The 17,253-nt window shown below is 35.1% G+C and overlaps 1 protein-coding gene and 1 pseudogene across 2 annotated transcripts; one reads left to right on the forward strand and one right to left on the reverse strand.

Annotated features, from left to right (window-relative positions):
• Positions 1-2,963: 2,963 nt before the first annotated feature.
• On the forward strand, positions 2,964-8,543 carry COL9 (CONSTANS-like 9). Its single transcript, XM_059594234.2, has 6 exons — positions 2,964-3,174; positions 4,107-4,805; positions 5,823-6,050; positions 6,747-7,051; positions 7,618-7,749; positions 7,884-8,543. Exons 2-5 carry the CDS (start codon positions 4,218-4,220, stop codon positions 7,745-7,747), a joined length of 1,251 nt encoding a protein of 416 aa, XP_059450217.1. The 5' UTR covers positions 2,964-3,174; positions 4,107-4,217; the 3' UTR covers positions 7,748-7,749; positions 7,884-8,543.
• A 289-nt stretch (positions 8,544-8,832) lies between these two features.
• On the reverse strand, positions 8,833-11,885 carry LOC132181152 (uncharacterized; annotated as a pseudogene). Its single transcript, XR_015912119.1, has 8 exons — positions 11,324-11,885; positions 11,144-11,245; positions 10,925-11,006; positions 10,789-10,808; positions 10,598-10,658; positions 9,509-9,591; positions 9,190-9,297; positions 8,833-9,042 (listed from the first exon to the last, which is right to left on the reverse strand). The product of XR_015912119.1 is annotated as an uncharacterized LOC132181152 (transcript).
• Positions 11,886-17,253: the final 5,368 nt, after the last annotated feature.

Here is a 17,253-nt window from a genome sequence, read left to right on the forward strand (position 1 = left end):
TTGTGTACCACTAAATCACAGGTATAAATTTTTTTTGTCAGACTCACACATATGTTTCTTATAGGCCTAGCTTGTAATTTTTTTTTATTATTTTTTTTTAAACGTAAATCTAACACAAAATTAACAAATTAAAATTAAGAATTTTTGAAGCTGTGTTAAATGTTGCGGGAACATGAAGTGTGTGCTCCCCATCATAAAGTCAAAGCTTTGTGTGAGTTAAGTTGTTGCTGAAATATAGGTGTCTGCATCAAAAAAAATAGTATGTCCCATCTCTTTTCCTTCTCCTAATTATTCTCCCCTCTTCACTCTCTCCCTCTTAATTTTGGTTGTTAATAGAAAAAAAAACAGATAACCACTTAAGACCATGTTTGTTGAGCTTTCTCATTCTCTTTTTTTTTTTTTTTTTTTTTTTTTTTTTACGATGGTCAAATACTAGGTCTTCATTGCCTTATCCATTCACAATTAACAAGGAGGAAAACGTGTGTCGTCCACCCATTGGCCACTGGGTAGGTTTCTTAAAAGAAAAGCACATCCCATCATCCCATGGTACCAAAAGTATCAATTAAGAATGGTCCCGGGGAAAATAAAATAGGATATTTTTTGGTTCACGTGGCACAAGGGAGTCAAATTGTCAATGATTTTGGAGAGGGAAGGGTAGTTGGGTAATATTTAGAAGTATAGGAATCGGGGGGGGAAAAGCCGAAAAGGGGTACGCTTTTTGTGAAAGTGGGACTGAATCTCACGTGTCCTTTCTTTGTCTATCAAGTGGGCTTTCATTGCCTACAAATTGGCCTTTATCTGTGCATTTACTTTTAGGTGCTCAACCTTCGGTGCTCCATTTTCTCGACTGCACACAAGCTTACCTACTCGCTTCCCTTCACTGCCACCTCTTCCACCCTTCCTTTTTTTTTTTTTTTTTTTTTTTATTACATCCTTCCTATTTTAAAGTACTTGATTTGGGTGCGAGAGGAGATCTTTTGTAGTGTTTTTTAATCCTTTAAATTTAGTTTTATTTTATTTTATTTTTATGAGAAAGGGTAAAATTAAATTTAAATCGTAAAAAAAATTATATAAGATCTTTTTTTAGATTTTTTATTTTTTATTTTTACTCATCTCTTGTTCATTTCTTATACATCATAAATGCACGTTAAATATGTAGAATTACATGTGGATCCGACAAATCAATGATAGATTCACAAAAAAAGATGAGTAAGGGATAGATGCATAACACATGAATTTTTTTTTTTTAGTACTTAAGCCAAATCCTACTTTAAAAGGCCAAAATGAAAGATGGATTTCAGTGTTTTAAAGTTTTCTATGATAAATAGCAGTGACTATGATGCTTAAGTAATGCTACAAGTTTATTTTGTGTCATTTTTATTTTTCTCTAAGAATGATGTGGCTCTTAAAATTACCTTTGAGTTAATGATTTATCAAAATATTAAATGTGATCAAATGATGATTTTAAAATGTACCTCATTTTTTGAGTGACGCAAGAAAAACTTCTAGAATCATTCATGATACTTAATTAGCAGCGTTTTTATATAAAATGGATATAAATTTCTTTCAAATTGAGTTATAGAAATTATTCTAACTCAATCTCTAGAAGTGTTGTATGATTTGAGCATTTTTTTTATTATTATTATTAATGTTATTAAAAAGTATATAAGAAATATATTGTTTTTTAAAAAAAAAAAAAAAAAAAAAAAAAAAAGCATTTTTCACATATTAACGAAAACCCAAAACATTTTTAAAAATACTGAGTTTAATCTAATTGATAGAAAAATTTATGTGTATTATTATATAATTATGTGACAAAAAGGTGTACAGAACATGTGATCCTGTTTTGTCAAATTGTGATCCTGTCTTCAATGACATCATTTGATCCATGTAATGATTTGTAAATTTTAGGAATGTAAAAAGCAGCATCATAACGTGGCAGACATTTGTTAGTGTACGTGGGGAAGTTGCCACTCAATATTTTACTAAACCCTAAAATAAGATAAAACAAAACCCATTAATGTAGAAGAAAACTTTGTTAAATTAATTTAAATCCTTATACCAAATCTAACTGTCACGTCCCAAATCAATTTCATAAACTTGCACTTTCTGGTGCCACTGGATTTCAAGCTGGTTGGGTAGCAGACCAGATAATGAACAATCGCCCACTGCTTAACAAAGCAAGGCCTAACATTTGGATGGAGTGTAAGGTCAAGTGAGAATAACGCCAAAGCATAGATATAAAATTATATGAATCGAGTTTAATTCGATTTATGTCAAAAATTGTTAACTATACTTAAATATAAAATAAACAAAATTTGTTATAAATTAACGTAACATTTCATATTACACTTGTCACATTAAGTATTAAGATACAAATCGCCGTTTAGTGATTACTTACACGATTATAGATAGATTCATGTGATAGTCTATACTTGTTATTCTCTCTTTCTCTTATTTATTTTTAGTTTTTAAATTTATCATTAGATTTTCTGCAAGATTTTTTTAAAAAAAATATATTTAAATGAAAATAGTAGGGAGATTAAAAAAAAAAAAAAAAAAACGCAAATATATGTTATATTATATAAAAATTACGTACATCTGCAACAGGAAAACAAAAAACAAGGGACAGATGTGCAGGAAGGTGGAAGAAACTGAGCAAGCATTCGTCCACGGCAGAGAGTACGAGAAGCACTTTTCTTGCCAAACATAGCTTTAAATAACCAAGATAAGAAATATCAAGGAGGGGGAGAGAGGAGAGAGAGAGCTTTACCATTATGATATTTATTACAGGAGGGGCCCAGAAAGGGAAGGCGACCCTTTATTTTCTACGCCTTTCACTACCAAAAGGCATTGGGCCCCACTCTCCCTACCCCACTCTATTCAGTTTTTCACTCTCTCTCCCTGCACTTTTTTATCAGCTTTGGTATATCATGATGTCACATATCCCATACACATATACATACACTCATACATATACATACTTTCTCTCACACCCACCCCATTTCTATCTTCATATCTTTCTCAACATTCACAGAGAGAAGAGAAGAGAAGAGAGAGAAGAGTGAGATTCTGGAAAGATCTTCGTCCCAGGGTTGCTTGGCTTTGTGTACTTTTGCAATAATTTATTTGCAAACTTAGCTCTTACCGATCTTGTCCACTCTTTTTCGTACGGTAATTTTTTTCTGCTATTTTTTTCTTCTTTTGCATGATAAATATCATCATCATCATCTTTTTCTTCTTCCTCTTCCTAATCCCTCTTCTGGGTGGTGCAATATAAACTCAAGAAAAAAGTTTGAATTGTTACCTAGTAAGATTTGTTATGTTTAGCCCTTGGTATTCTTTGTGGGTGTGATGGTTTGTATGTTGGGCATGCTGAGAAATAATCACTTGGGTACCTTTTATTTTTCAGAATTATGAACTTAATTTTGTGCTGTGAATTTTTTTTCTTTTTTTTTTTTTTTGATAATTCTGAAGATTTAATCTTGTGACTCTTTTTTTTCAAAAAGTTTGGAGTGAATTTTGTGATATGTTCTGTATATAGGTGGACTTGGTAGTTTGATTTTATAAAAATTTCTGTGTCTTCTATCCTGATATATTCTTTTTGAAGCACCCAGCATGTTTGATTCACTTTTTCGTTTTTATAAAGTTGGTATTTTTTTTTTTTTTTTTTTTTTTTATCCAGTAAAGTTGGTATTTTTCCTGGAATCTCTTGAACTTTTATCTCTTTTTATGTTATTCTCGGGAAGAAAGATGTAATTTTATTTTGAAAATATATTGTTCTCATGGATAAACTTTTGTGATTGACGGAAGCATTTCCCTTTACTCGTGATATAAAGAGTTCTCTTTTTTTTTTTTTTTTTTTTTTCCCTCTTTAGTTTCTCGGAGCTAAACAGTAATTTGAGTTGCCTCGCTCCTTGGGTTTGTTATATTACAACAGGAAATTGTCTTCTTGTTTTTTGAACTCTGGATGAAGAATAGTTTCTTTTGAAATCGACCTTTTTCCTTTTATGTATAGAGAAGTAGAAAAATTTAACCATCTCATGAGCCTTTATGTTTAATGTATACTGATTTGTTGTGCTTGTTTCTGTATGCTTGATTTGAAGGTTTTTAGGACACTTGGAGGAATAGTGGTACGTGCAAGGTGCTACTTTTGGTAGGCTGATATATAATTTGGCTAGAAGAAGTTCAGTAATTGGAGAAGTATAGATTGAAAGATGGGTTATTTATGTGATTTTTGTGGGGAACAAAGGTCCATGGTATATTGCCGGTCGGATGCTGCTTGCTTATGTTTGTCATGTGACCGAAATGTCCACTCTGCTAATGCCCTATCCAAACGCCACTCAAGAACACTATTATGTGAAAGATGCAACTCGCAACCTGCATTAGTAAGATGTGCCCAAGAGAGTGTCTCTCTTTGTCAGAATTGTGATTGGATGGGTCATGGCACTTCTACCTCAACCTCAACACATAAGAGACAGCCCATCAATTGTTATTCTGGATGCCCGTCAGCTGCAGAACTTTCTTCAATCTGGTCATTCGTTTTAGATATCCCTTCTGTGGGTGAATCTACTTGCGAGCAGGAATTGGGATTGATGAGCATAACTGAGAACAGTGGAAAAACTGCTTGGGGCCCTACAGAAAACAACATAACCCAAAATGTATCTAGTTCTGTTGAATTGAATGATGTGTGCAGCATGGAGAAGTCCAGTTTCTGGGTTGGGTCATCTTCGGTGCCTGAAGTTAACTCTGGGCATCACATTCTAGACCAGCCGGGTGGATTCGCATATTCATCCTTGCCCAAGGTATATATCAATAGTTTCATTGAAATCTCCTATAGAGAAATCTCAACAGTTTGACAAAAAATATACTGCAATACAACGATTAGCATTGCCGGCTTGCTGGGAGTTGGGTTGTTTCTGTCGATCCGTTTCATTCACCATCTGTTTCTTAAATTGCTGAGAATGTTATGTATTTTAGCTTGAATCCATACTATGATAGGTCTAGCCCATCATAGTATGAATGTTATGTATGAATGTTGGGTTGTTTCTGTCGATCCGTTTCATTCACCCTCTGTTTCTTAAATTGCTGAGAATGTTATGTATTTTAGCTTGAATTCATACTATGATAGGTCTAGCCTGTATACAGGCTGCCTACAGTAGATACCATTAATTAACATGAGTTACAATATGTCACAAAGGTATATATGGTTTTTGTGTGTGTGTGTGTGTTTCCTCCTGTTATTGCTTATGTACCGTTCATCAAAATGTCCAATTTGTGATGGACAAAAGAGTTAGATTGATAATGGTACTCCAAACAATTTTATCTTGTTCAAAACTGACCATTGAAGCTAAACTAGTTTTGGAGTGTGATGAAATAGACGTGTAATCTTTGTGGTTCCACCAGTATCTTCCTGCCTGACTTAAAGACTCTGGTTCTGCTTTTTGTCCCATAAATTGCCCTTTCTGTATGATTCATTTTGGGATACTTGCCTCCCAGTTGCTTATAGTGCAAGATCAGCTCTATGGCATCCAGGCCTTCCCTCTTTCCATGGCTGTGATGAGTGAATGAATTTTAATTTTGAGCTTTACGTCTTCATGATGTAGAATGAGAAATTAATATTTATGTGAAACATTTTTTATGGTCTTTTTGGCGGTCAAAATTAACATAAATTGCATGCTTTGTCAACGTTTTCCAATTCTATGTTTTAATGAATTGAAATATCCAAATTCTAGCTTTGTGTGTGCATAATTGGTGTATGGTGAAAGTTCCGTGGTTTCTTCATCAAGGACTTATGCAAATTTTACATTATTAATATGCAGGTAGGCTGTCCTGGGACAAAAGGTCCTGGACTCTCTGAAGAAAATTATCTCTATGATGATTTCGATATGGATGAAGTGGATTTGGATCTTGAAAACTACGAAGAACTCTTTGGTGTAGCACTAAGTCATTCTGAAGAGCTTTTTGAGAATGGTGGGATTGATAGCTTGTTTGGGATGAAGGACATGTCTGCTGCTGATTCCAGTTGTCAGGGTGCAGTTGCTGCTGAGGTAACTCTCATCTAATTGTATTATGCTGCCCATGATATCCTCCTTGACGTATAGGCTTCTCATATGTTACATTTATTGGTGCTTAGTCTGTTGTGTCGCAAATAGTCTGTCAATGCCTTGTTTTGAAGTTTGTGCTTCTCATAATGTATTGAGATACCAAACTATGCCATCTTTCTTGTTCGATCAATAAATAAAGGACAAAGTGATACTTGTTTATTAATTTCAAAATATTTTTTTGATGAGTGTAGTTTCAATTTTCAGTTTGGTTTATACTTATAGAAACTTTTAAGAGGTTATTTTTAATGCAGATGGTTTCTTTATGCAAGGATCTTTCATGTATTTTCTTGAATGCATGACTTGTTAAGCTTTTACCATATGGTGTATGAATTTAGAGATCATATGATGGCATGACTGCTTAACTTGATAATAGAATTTGGAATTATTACCTGGAGGTGGGCCCAATAGAATTTCTTAAACACCTTTTCATCAATTTGAATGTTGATTAAACCTCACCAACATATTGCACTTGCAAGCATGTGTGAACCAATTGGATGTGTATGATGTCCTTGATGGATTGTTCTTTCTTGTATGGCAGTGATGGTAGATACAATTTTTCTTTTCTACCACACTTTTGAAGCTTTTCTGATTCATTTTGCAAAATGTACTCATGATCAGATCTATATGTTTCTTCTCCAGGGGTCGTCAGTTGGACGTGTCAATGCAACACAGCCAGCATGCAGCAATGCTGCATCTGCTGATTCAATGATTAGTGCCAAGACTGAACCGGTACTTTGTTTTACGGCGAAGCAAGGGCATTCAAGCCTTTCATTTTCTGGTCTTACTGGAGAGAGTAGTGCTGGGGAATATCAGGATTGTGGGGCTTCTTCAATGATTCTCATGGGAGAGCCTCCATGGGGTCCTCCATGCCCGGAGAGTTCCTTCAATTCTGCTAACCGTAGTGATGCTGTTATGCGTTACAAGGAAAAGAAGAAGGCACGCAAGTAAGTCTTTTGCTAATAAATAGATAATACATATAAATATTTGTACAACGAGTCACTGCAACCTCCTTTGATGGTAATCGTTAAGTTGACAACTTTGTCTTTTACTTGCTTTACTTGCTCTTTGTATTATAGCCTCCGGAGAATAGAGTTTTTGAGTTTGGTGTTTCTAAATTTCTTCATAGCATTACTAGTTATTCGGGTTTGGTATATTCCTTTTTAACATTTTCATGGTTCCATTTCTTTTCTTCTAATAAAACAAATGTCAGTTTGAAGTTTTCTGCCCTTAAATTTCTACCTAGTTGTCTGGATTGGGTTACATGTTAATAGATAAATGGATATGTTTTTCAATATGCATGTCTATATCTGTACCTTTGTGCAAAAAACAACTAAAATCATTAGTCTAAATGCTTGTAAATATGATCACTTGACCCTGGCTGGTATGGTGGCATTTTCATTTAGACTCTTATGGCATTTTCATTTAGACTCTTATTTAATTTTCAAAAAAAATTGCACGATCTTCTATTCAAGGCTTTTGTAGTCTCAACTTTCATCTAATTGTTTTCTAGGTTCGAGAAAAGAGTGAGGTATGCCTCTCGCAAAGCAAGAGCTGATGTAAGAAGGCGTGTTAAGGGACGCTTTGTCAAAGCTGGTGAAGCTTATGATTATGATCCATTGATCCAAACCAGAAGCTACTGAGAGTACATTTTTTAACCATGCTTTGTAAAAGGAAAGAACCACTCTCAATGTCAAAAAATCCGTACTATCACCTAAACAATGGATGAAACTAATGCATATTTCCTGTGGAATGACAAAGTGTATGATTGTATCTCAGGGGCCTTGGTTTTCATCAGGAGAAAATGGTGGATATGAAATGCTGGGTTCAAATGTTTAGCAAGAAAGTTCGGGAGCAGAATTTTGATCCTCCATCACACTATAAAAGGATTGATGGATTGTGACACCATCCAAAAAAGACCACGCCACCACCCCTAAAGGCTATGGGTTTTTGTTTCCTTGTCTTTGTGCAGTTACTCTCTAGGAAAGGATAACCTTATTGGTTTTTTCCAGCCATAATACCGTAATAATTAGTATTTCTTGTATTCCTTGCTCTGGTCACCTCTATAAATGCTGTTGCCATGGCTGGCATGGTGGGGGTGGCTGTTCTCTCACATTTGCCAGGTCAACTAAAAAGCTAGCACTTGTAATGCTCTCATTTCTTTTTAATTTCCCATGTACAGCGTAGGATCTTTATGTTCGCCTAAGTTAGTGTTGTTGTATCTGCTCAAAACAATACAAAAAAGAAAAAAAAAATGTTGTACATTTCGTGAACATGTATATCACGGGATTATATATATGCTTTTGAGAGGAGATAGTCTAGTGGTTTCACATCAGTGTAAGAATTTACTTATTTTGAGTTGCCATGAAAGGACTGAAAGATGGTTTACTTCTCTTGTATATTGTATTTTTGTTCTAATGACGTGGTCATTTTGTTCTACATATTCTTATGCAGAAATGCTTGTTATTCTTTTGCATACAATCAAGGACACTTTTGCACCAGTATCTATGGTTGTTTTGGTGCTGACCTCTAGGTGGACCTTGTATTGTTGGTGAAATTTATGATGTTTATGTCCATGAACCCATGTCTCGCCCTTCTGTCCGCACTGAAAAGTCTAGCATAAGCTTCAGGGTTTGATCAAAATGAACTGCTAAATTCTATCCACTAGTTCCCAATATCAGTCAGCATTCATTATGGTCAAAAGAAATTTCGTAGAAAAAGAGCCATATATTTGCATAATAAGCATTAATTCTTGTGAGCATTGATAAACAAATACTGCATTACAAAGATAACTTCCTTCCTACATCGTTTCAATGTCACCAAGCTAGTAGAAAGTTTGCCTGACAAAGAATCCCATTTATCTTTTCCTACTGAGCTCCAAAACATTAATCATCATCAGAACTACTATCTTCTGACATCCTTCCTACATCGTCGTCTGCTACAGTTGTTTATCGCAGAAAAAATGTCACTTGGAGAAATAAAGACTTCCAAATGTATCTGAAAGGATAAAGAGCGAGAGAGAGAGAGAGAGAGAGAGAGAGCAACTAGTGCAACATTTAAACAAGATAACAGAAAAAATTCTTACCAGCACCTTGTCCCAGTCCTTCAACTTGGAATTCGTCAACATGTAATTATCACGCAATGGCGCCCAGGCAGGCCCTTCTGCCTCCGTCTGAGCTGTAGATGTATGACCCTGCATATCACAAAACCAAACAGTCAATTCAAAGTTGCAATTGGATGTATGTTAAAAGCTGGGAGAGACATGCAGCTTCCATCATTTAGGTTCAGTATGAACTCAACGAAATCCACAGATTAAACCCAGTTACATAAAATGACATAAATGCAAGAAACTCAATAAAAATAAAAAAATAAATAAAAAGAGGAAGGAAAAAGAAATGGACTACCTTAGTGGGAGTATCGGCTGCTGCTGGCTTTGATGTCCTGCCCAACTCTGAAAAGAAGGTTTCTTTCCTCCGCTTCCTGATTGCTGGTAATATTCAAAGATACTCACTTAGAATCACTTTAGCGAGCTAGTATTAGCAACAAGTGTGGATCAATTTAACGATTACATAATGAGGCTTAAACATTGGACCACAGAATAAGTTTGTACTTAATTTCTGAAGTCAAATATGGCAATCAACATCAACAAAACAGTGTCTTGTGAGCAGTCTCACCCAACAAAATTAAAAAGGGAAGAAAAATGTAACGATCAAATTGTAGTAAAAAAATGTAACGGCCAGACTTGAACCTCTATGACTATAACCACGGTGTTCTTTTTTTTCTTTTTTTTCCTGTTTTTGCTAAATGAGATAATTTTATGCAAATGGAACCAGTTTAATTAGCATAAAATTGCTGACTCACTTGAGTACCCACATGACAACAATGCCATTCCTGCTTTTGTGTAAAAACCACATGGGCTGCACTTCTTAGCATAGGGAAAAAAAGGGAGTAAAAGAAAGAAGATGGATATGAGGATAGTATGACAGCTTTCAACAGAAATAACACATGCATCTTTCTTTGATGTCAGGTCACAGGGAACACTTGGGCACTGTGACCAAAGCAGTTAGAGCTTAGATGTAAAATTAGATGTTTGTGGATTGACAAGAGAAATTGACATGGTGATGGAAACTTTTGGAGATGTTGATACTAATGGGAATTTGTGAGCAACAGTCATATTTGTAGTTCACATCAACGCTTTTGTGGGCAGTCAGGAGACGAGAAAATAGAAAATGTCCAGAAAAAAAATTTAAAATCTTTTATTTGGAAGTTCAAAAGAGATGTACTAATGTGTATGCCAAAGATTAACGAATATAATATAAATGCACTAGTTTCAATCTAAGAACACCCCATGTACATATGCTGGTATAACTTGACATGCCTACATGGGTCTGTAACACTTGATAAATTGCACTGGCAATGAGCGTAATCCCAGAAGATGGATATGAAATATAGTAAGGCAAAGAATAAGAATATATCAAATTGTATCAGCATACCATTTGCATCTTTAGACCTCGATGGATTTAAACCTTTCTGAGCATTTTGTGCCTTGTTGACCTGCACAAGATATGAAGATATCAAGCACAGAAGCTTAGGTATGAATGTGACAGCAATAGAAAAAAATTAAAAAAAAAAAATAAAACTTAAAACGCAACAAAACATGGTTAAATCTTCATGGAGAACTTACAGCATTGAACAACTTGACCACTGAAACTCCAGCAACGCACATGGAAAATGTGAACTATTATAAAGTAGGCAAAACAATCTGATAAAACCAGTGCCCTTGTGACATAAATCTCAAGTAACAAACATAAATGCATTACCTCCTTTTGCAGCAACGCCTATTAGAAACTTCTCTTGCGAATCCAAATAATTAGCAGGTTTGACATGCCCCCTTTCTCCCACCTATATCATATGAATGAAAAGTACAAAACTCATAAGCAACCAATCATATATTATAGGGGAAGATTAATGATTTAAATGAGCACAAACGCATGAAACACTTATGCTTGTCATAACAACTGGTTTTGAAATTGAATTACCAAGTGTTTTTCCTTCTTGGCCTCCCCCTTGACCTTCCGTTCAGCCTCCTCTTCTGCAAGCTTCTCTGCAATGAGCTTCCTGTCCGCCGACAAAACTGGACCCTGCAAAGCAAAAGACAAACTTTATACAAATCTCATTGTATTAAAAAGCAACTAAACAGTTATCCTAGCCTATCTTACGAGTGAATCAGTAGTCACGCTCTTCATGATAATATTGCTGAATGCCATCTTGAATGCTCTACAACCCTCCTCAAACTTCGTAATTCCGAGTTGAATTTCATCATCTTCTTCATCATCAGAAACCCCATTATCCACATTCACATCCCCTCCTTCTTCCTCAGGATGTTCCTCATCTCTGATCACGGGCATAGGGTTCTAGTCAACATGATCATCACCATCACCATCATCATCATCCTCGTCCGAATTGTACTCTCGTGCCCGCTTGCGAAACAGTTTCTTCATTTCCCTGTCAATCTTCTTACCCTTTTTGCCATGTTCAATGCCCTGTAGCATCATCGCATTTGTGGGTTTTTTCTTAGACTTAGAGCCCTTCTTCTTCCCTATATTCCTCTTCATCGGAACCTTTGCCGGTTCTGCCACATGGGTTTCCTCAGTCATGCCCCAACTCACCGATAGCTCAACCAGTTGAAATCTTAACTTTCTCAGAGACAATCGAAGACCAATACCACCGATTCCAAATAAGAAAGAAAAAATTTGGGTCTTTTTAATTACGTGAAATTTCGGTCTGGGGAGCCCCTACTATGCGGTCCGTCTGCAAACCCAGCCTTTTACAGCAACCAATAGCTGAGAGACACGTAGGCTTACTACACAGATACAAAATAAAACTGAAACACCAAATAAATTGGTCTCCCTTTAAGAAATCCAAAATACTCCGAAGTCCTGCTCTCTTGATTATTGAGTTGTAAATCTGGGTTTTGATTTAGGTGGCTGATTTTTGTTTGTTAACAAGAAGCCTTCTTTTCTGGGTTTCAGCTATGGGTTTGTGAGGATGAGAATGAATTTTAGGTGCGTGACTTAAGTGATGTTTTGTAAGTGTTGGCCGATCGGAGGTTGTATACTACACAAAAAATTAGATAGTTTTTGCCTAGCTTTTTCCTCATGCATTCTATATGTTTGATGACATTTCCATGAGAATGAGTGGTTTGTTGATTTTTTTTTTCTTTTCATTCAAAATAATACTGTATGATACGAGAATGTTGTCACAAAAGTTGAATGCAGCATGCTTGAATGGTTATAACATGCTCAATTTTAGATGCATACCGTGTGTTTGATGTGTTGCCTAAATGAAGTTTTAAAATTGATAATGCCTTACTATCTTAAACTGTGGTTATGTTTTTGTTTTTGAGATTGAAGATGACCTTCCTGCTCAAATTGAAGATGACCATGGTGAAATGTGAACCAAAGTGAGAACTTAGTCGAAGATCAATGGAACATCTACATTTGCAACATATTGAGTTGCTGTTTTGGAAGTGCCTTGTTCTGTATTTTTTTCGTTTGTTCATGTAATTTTTCTGATGTAATGTTTTTAGCACTTTTTTATGCTATTGTATCCGATTGTGGAGATGCATACTAGTTGGTAATGCTATTGTTTCCAATTATAGAGGTAGCACTTTTTTATGCTATTGTATCCAGTTTTAATAAGTATATGGAGAAGGATTATTCCCATGGAGAAGGAAATATTTCCATTTCATTTGAAATGAAGAGGTAATTGCTTATTCAAGTAAAACAAAACAAGCAATTTGACAATAAGATTTGATTTCTATATTCATAAACGAATTTTCATTTCTGTCAATAACCACCTAATATGGCAATTGCCAAGTTACATGAAAAAGAGAAGAAACATGAAAAATCTAAACAAAATACTTGGCTCAACTTGAGCCAACTGATATTTACACAATAATTCTACATTGGAAGTGTCTTAAACATCTCTTCATGGGTTACATCAGGATAATCTAAACTATAAACACATATTCACTTCTTCGGTTCTTCCTCTCCTTAGTAAGAAATCCAGTCCAGTCAATGCAACAAATGCAGCAAGTGCTTGCCAAAAGTATTTCCTACACAATATCTGCCAAAAGCAAGGAAAACAAGGAGAATTTTGTTAATAACAAGGAAAACAGCTTAACAAAATTGAAGAAGAATTTTGTTAAACCATAAAATTAAATGACAAGAAGAAAGAAAGGGCTAACATTCTTTGAAAAACATAGCTCAAAACTACATGAGGAAAAAGAGCTTTTTCATGGAAATTTCATCAAACATATAGAATGCATGAGGAAAAAGCCAAGCAAAAACCACAACAAAAATCAAAACCCACACTCAAAACCGAGTACCAAAACAAATCCGATCTTTTTTTTTTTTTTTTTCTCAACCCAAATCACAACCCAGCAACAACATATCCACAAAATAGTCTCCACTCTTCGGCCATTAATCCAAAAAACAGCCAACATATTTTTTTCTCCATCTATGGTCTATCGGTACCAAAAGGCTTACCTCTTTTGGTGGCCCTGCTCGTCAGTCGGAAGGGAGGCGCTCGTGGGCTGTGGGTTGAAGGGAGGAGAGGGAGGGAAACGACAGTGGGAGAGGGAGAAGCTCGTGGGTTGTCTGGGTTGCCTCGACGACGGTGGAAGGGGGACAAGCTCATCTTGGCCAAAGGGATTTTCTGGTTGCTGGTTCTTCTTCGCCATCACCGGAGAGAGTGAGCGAGGGAGGGAGAGCCGGACAGCACGCCTCTAAGATAAAACATGAGTCTTTGGATTTAAAGATCCTGTGTTTCTGTTCCTATCTTATTAAGTGCATCTAGCTGAGGTGTAACAATTTTATTAGTTGCTGCAAAATAACACTTTTGCAGACCGACCGCATAAGAGGTTTACTCTTCGGTCTGAGTGTATAAATCAAAGGCAATCTAGAGATAGTAGGAGTGTAAAAAAAGAAAAAGAAAAAATTATATCGGGTACCACCCGGTAATGGGAAAACTACTTTTGAAACCGGTTAGAAAAAACTGATAATTGAGTACCCGGTTTTGGTTTTGATTTTTGACACTTATAACTGGTAACTGGGTATATATATAAAATAATATTTTTTTATTTTAATTTTTTTAAGGTATTTTTAAACATTGAATTTTTATGGCATTTGTAAACATTCAATTTTTTTTTTTTTTTTTTTAACAATCACAACAAAGCCCAACTTATTGGGACAAAAATACTAATTATTTTTTTTTTAAAAAAAAATAAGGGGCAAAAAATTATTAAATTAAGCACAGAAATTAGACTCAATACCTCAAATAAGCCCAAAAATTAAGCCTGGTTACCCAGTCCGGATAACCGAGTACCAACCGGAACCGGCCGATTATTGTATAACCGGGTAATCGGTTCCGGTTCCGGTTCCGGTTTTCCAAAAAAAAAAAGGGGGTACCCGGTCCTGGTTCTCGATTTTGGCCAATAATCGAGAACTAAAACTGAGTTGACACCCCTAAGAGATAGGGTTACTTGGTATTCGACTTGGATGCATAGGACAACGAAGGGACCGAATGTACAAAGAAAATAGTACTAGGGTTTAGCAAAACCCCTTTCTAATTTTATTTTTTATTTAAAAAAATGGAAAATCAGTGCTTTTTTTTTTTTTTTTTTTGAACTAATAAATTCAGTTCATTTGATTACACAATGATTTCCGTCAAAAAAAAAAAAAAAAAAAAATTAAACAAAAATTGAGTGCAGAAATCTATTTGTTATTTTTGTATGTCACACGTAGCCTTCATAATATTTTTATACCACATACAACTTATTACAAATTGGTGAAAGTTTAGGGACGGAGGTGGAGGAGGAGACCGATGTAGGCTATGCCTATGCCCCCAATTCTTTCTTAAGAAAAAAAAAAAAAAAAAATCAGCCTACGGAAAATTTGTTGACCTTGACTCCTGCTCATAATAAACTTTTGGCTTTGTCCACTCATTTTGCATTGTTTTTTTTAAAAAAAAAAAACATATCGTCGTCGACGTCAAGGTCACGCCGGCCACAGGACAAAACGCAGGAATTAACAGACACCGAAACGAGTGCGGTTGAGAGGTTTCAAATAGAAGGTTGACACGTTTGAAAGTGGGGCAATGGTAAGCACGTGACTGTGTGTCTGTGCACGTGATGGCATCATGTGGTGGTTGGCCCACTTTACCCTCCATTCTGTGACTTCTGTCCTCTTCCAAAACTCTTTTTATTTTTCTTCTCTTGTATACATAAATTAATCATGCCAACAATTTTTGAGTTATTGATATATATACCTATTTTAAAAAAAAAAAAATAAAAAAAAAAAAAAAAAAAAAATTATATGATATTATGTATAGTGTTAATTTCTATAAAATTTAATTTAAACTATAAAATAAATATTAATACTATCTATTTTACATTTTTACTTGAAATGAGAAAAAAAAAAAAAAATCTTATTTCCAGCCTAGTTTGGTATGTTTGTCGTGGAAACCATGAGTGGGCAGGACATTTCAAGTTGGATTACTGACAGCCATTATGATCGACGCATGATTTGAAAACAAATAGGAACCATGCATTGAGATGTTTGTAGAGTCTACAGACTTCCAAGAATCTATGAGAAACATCTATATATATAATCTAAGAGAAACGTACTACGTTATATCTTTCACTGTCAATCATATATAATGGAGAGCAAACTTTTCAAAGATGAGACAATATAGAGTTTACGAGTTGTAAAAAATCTCAAAATGAAGTTTGAAAGTTGGATTTGTCCATACAATATATGTCCATGTCATTTACCCAATTTCAATGATATATGCAACAATGCCATTTGGTGATCCGTCATTAATCCATAGTCAAATCAATCGGTTGTTTAAGCAGCGTTGAATTGATGAATAATGCTACCCACATTCTTTTTGTTTTTATACTAATTTCACATATTTTTATGTGGCTTTTAAAATTGTACTATTAAATTAAAATTTCATCCATAATTCAAGGATAATTTTAAAAATCACATAATTAAGGATACGTGAAATTGAGAGAGAATGATCCTCTCAATTTCAAATGAGAGGAGCCGGTAGTGCAAGTTGGACAATTTTGCTCCTCATTTAGCACTAATCGGCTCCTCTCCATTTCAAATAAAATGAAAATAATTATATTCCAAAAATTAATGTAAAAAAGTGAGGGTGTGTATAACATTAATCTGCACCAAATGAAGTGTTGTACCTATTATCGAAGGGAGCGTGTGTGAGTGGTATATGTCGCATTATAGCTTTCAAGCCAGCTATATGGGTCAACATTTTATCACCATTCACATGATTTTTAATGTCCATGTATGATGCCCTTTCCTTGTATCTTTTTTTTTTTTTTAAAGGAAAATAAAAAAAGAGGTTTCAACTAGCTAGTTGAACCACAAGGGTAGTAGTTGAGTTGGTAAAAGAATTTCTTTCATCCTAGTGGTCGCGTGTTCGAATCCGCTTGTGGTAGTAGATGCCTGAACCAGATGCTACTTTGAAGGGGCTCTACTGGCTCACACCTTTGTGGGGTTGTGGTGACGGGTTCGCCTTCCCAGGTAGTAGCTATGGCTCAAACCAGACATTCCACAGCGGGTGGGAACTCCGATGGTAACGCCCAAGGGGAGAAACTACACTGGTCGCCCCTTCCCACCTTTTTAATTAAAAAAAAAAAACTAGCTAGTTGAAAGTTTCATTTTATCACCAAAAATTATATGATATTATGTATAGGGTTAATTAAGGCACAATACTGTGTGTGAATTACTCGAAAATTGAGTACTAATAATTAATCACTCTTGAATTATGTGAAATCAATTCATAATTAACTATATATAAAGGCTTTGCATGTGATATGATTTATAAAACAATTTTGTTCATGGTTGAGTGACATGAGCAAGTGATTTAGATTCAGACAAAAACCTGTTTATCTTGATGTTTCTAGAGTTGTGTAGAATTTAACAACTCCATACCAACCAACCAACCAAGGATATTTTCTTCTCTTCTCCACATAGGACGACATCATATGCACATTCAAGCCAGCAAGCAACCCTAAAAGGGTACACGTATGAAGAAAACATTTATCTTCATCTTCTTTTTTATT

This window comes from Corylus avellana, chromosome 5, assembly GCF_965113065.1.
Source record: "Corylus avellana chromosome 5, dhCorAvel1.hap1.2, whole genome shotgun sequence".
NCBI lineage: Eukaryota > Viridiplantae > Streptophyta > Magnoliopsida > Fagales > Betulaceae > Corylus > Corylus avellana.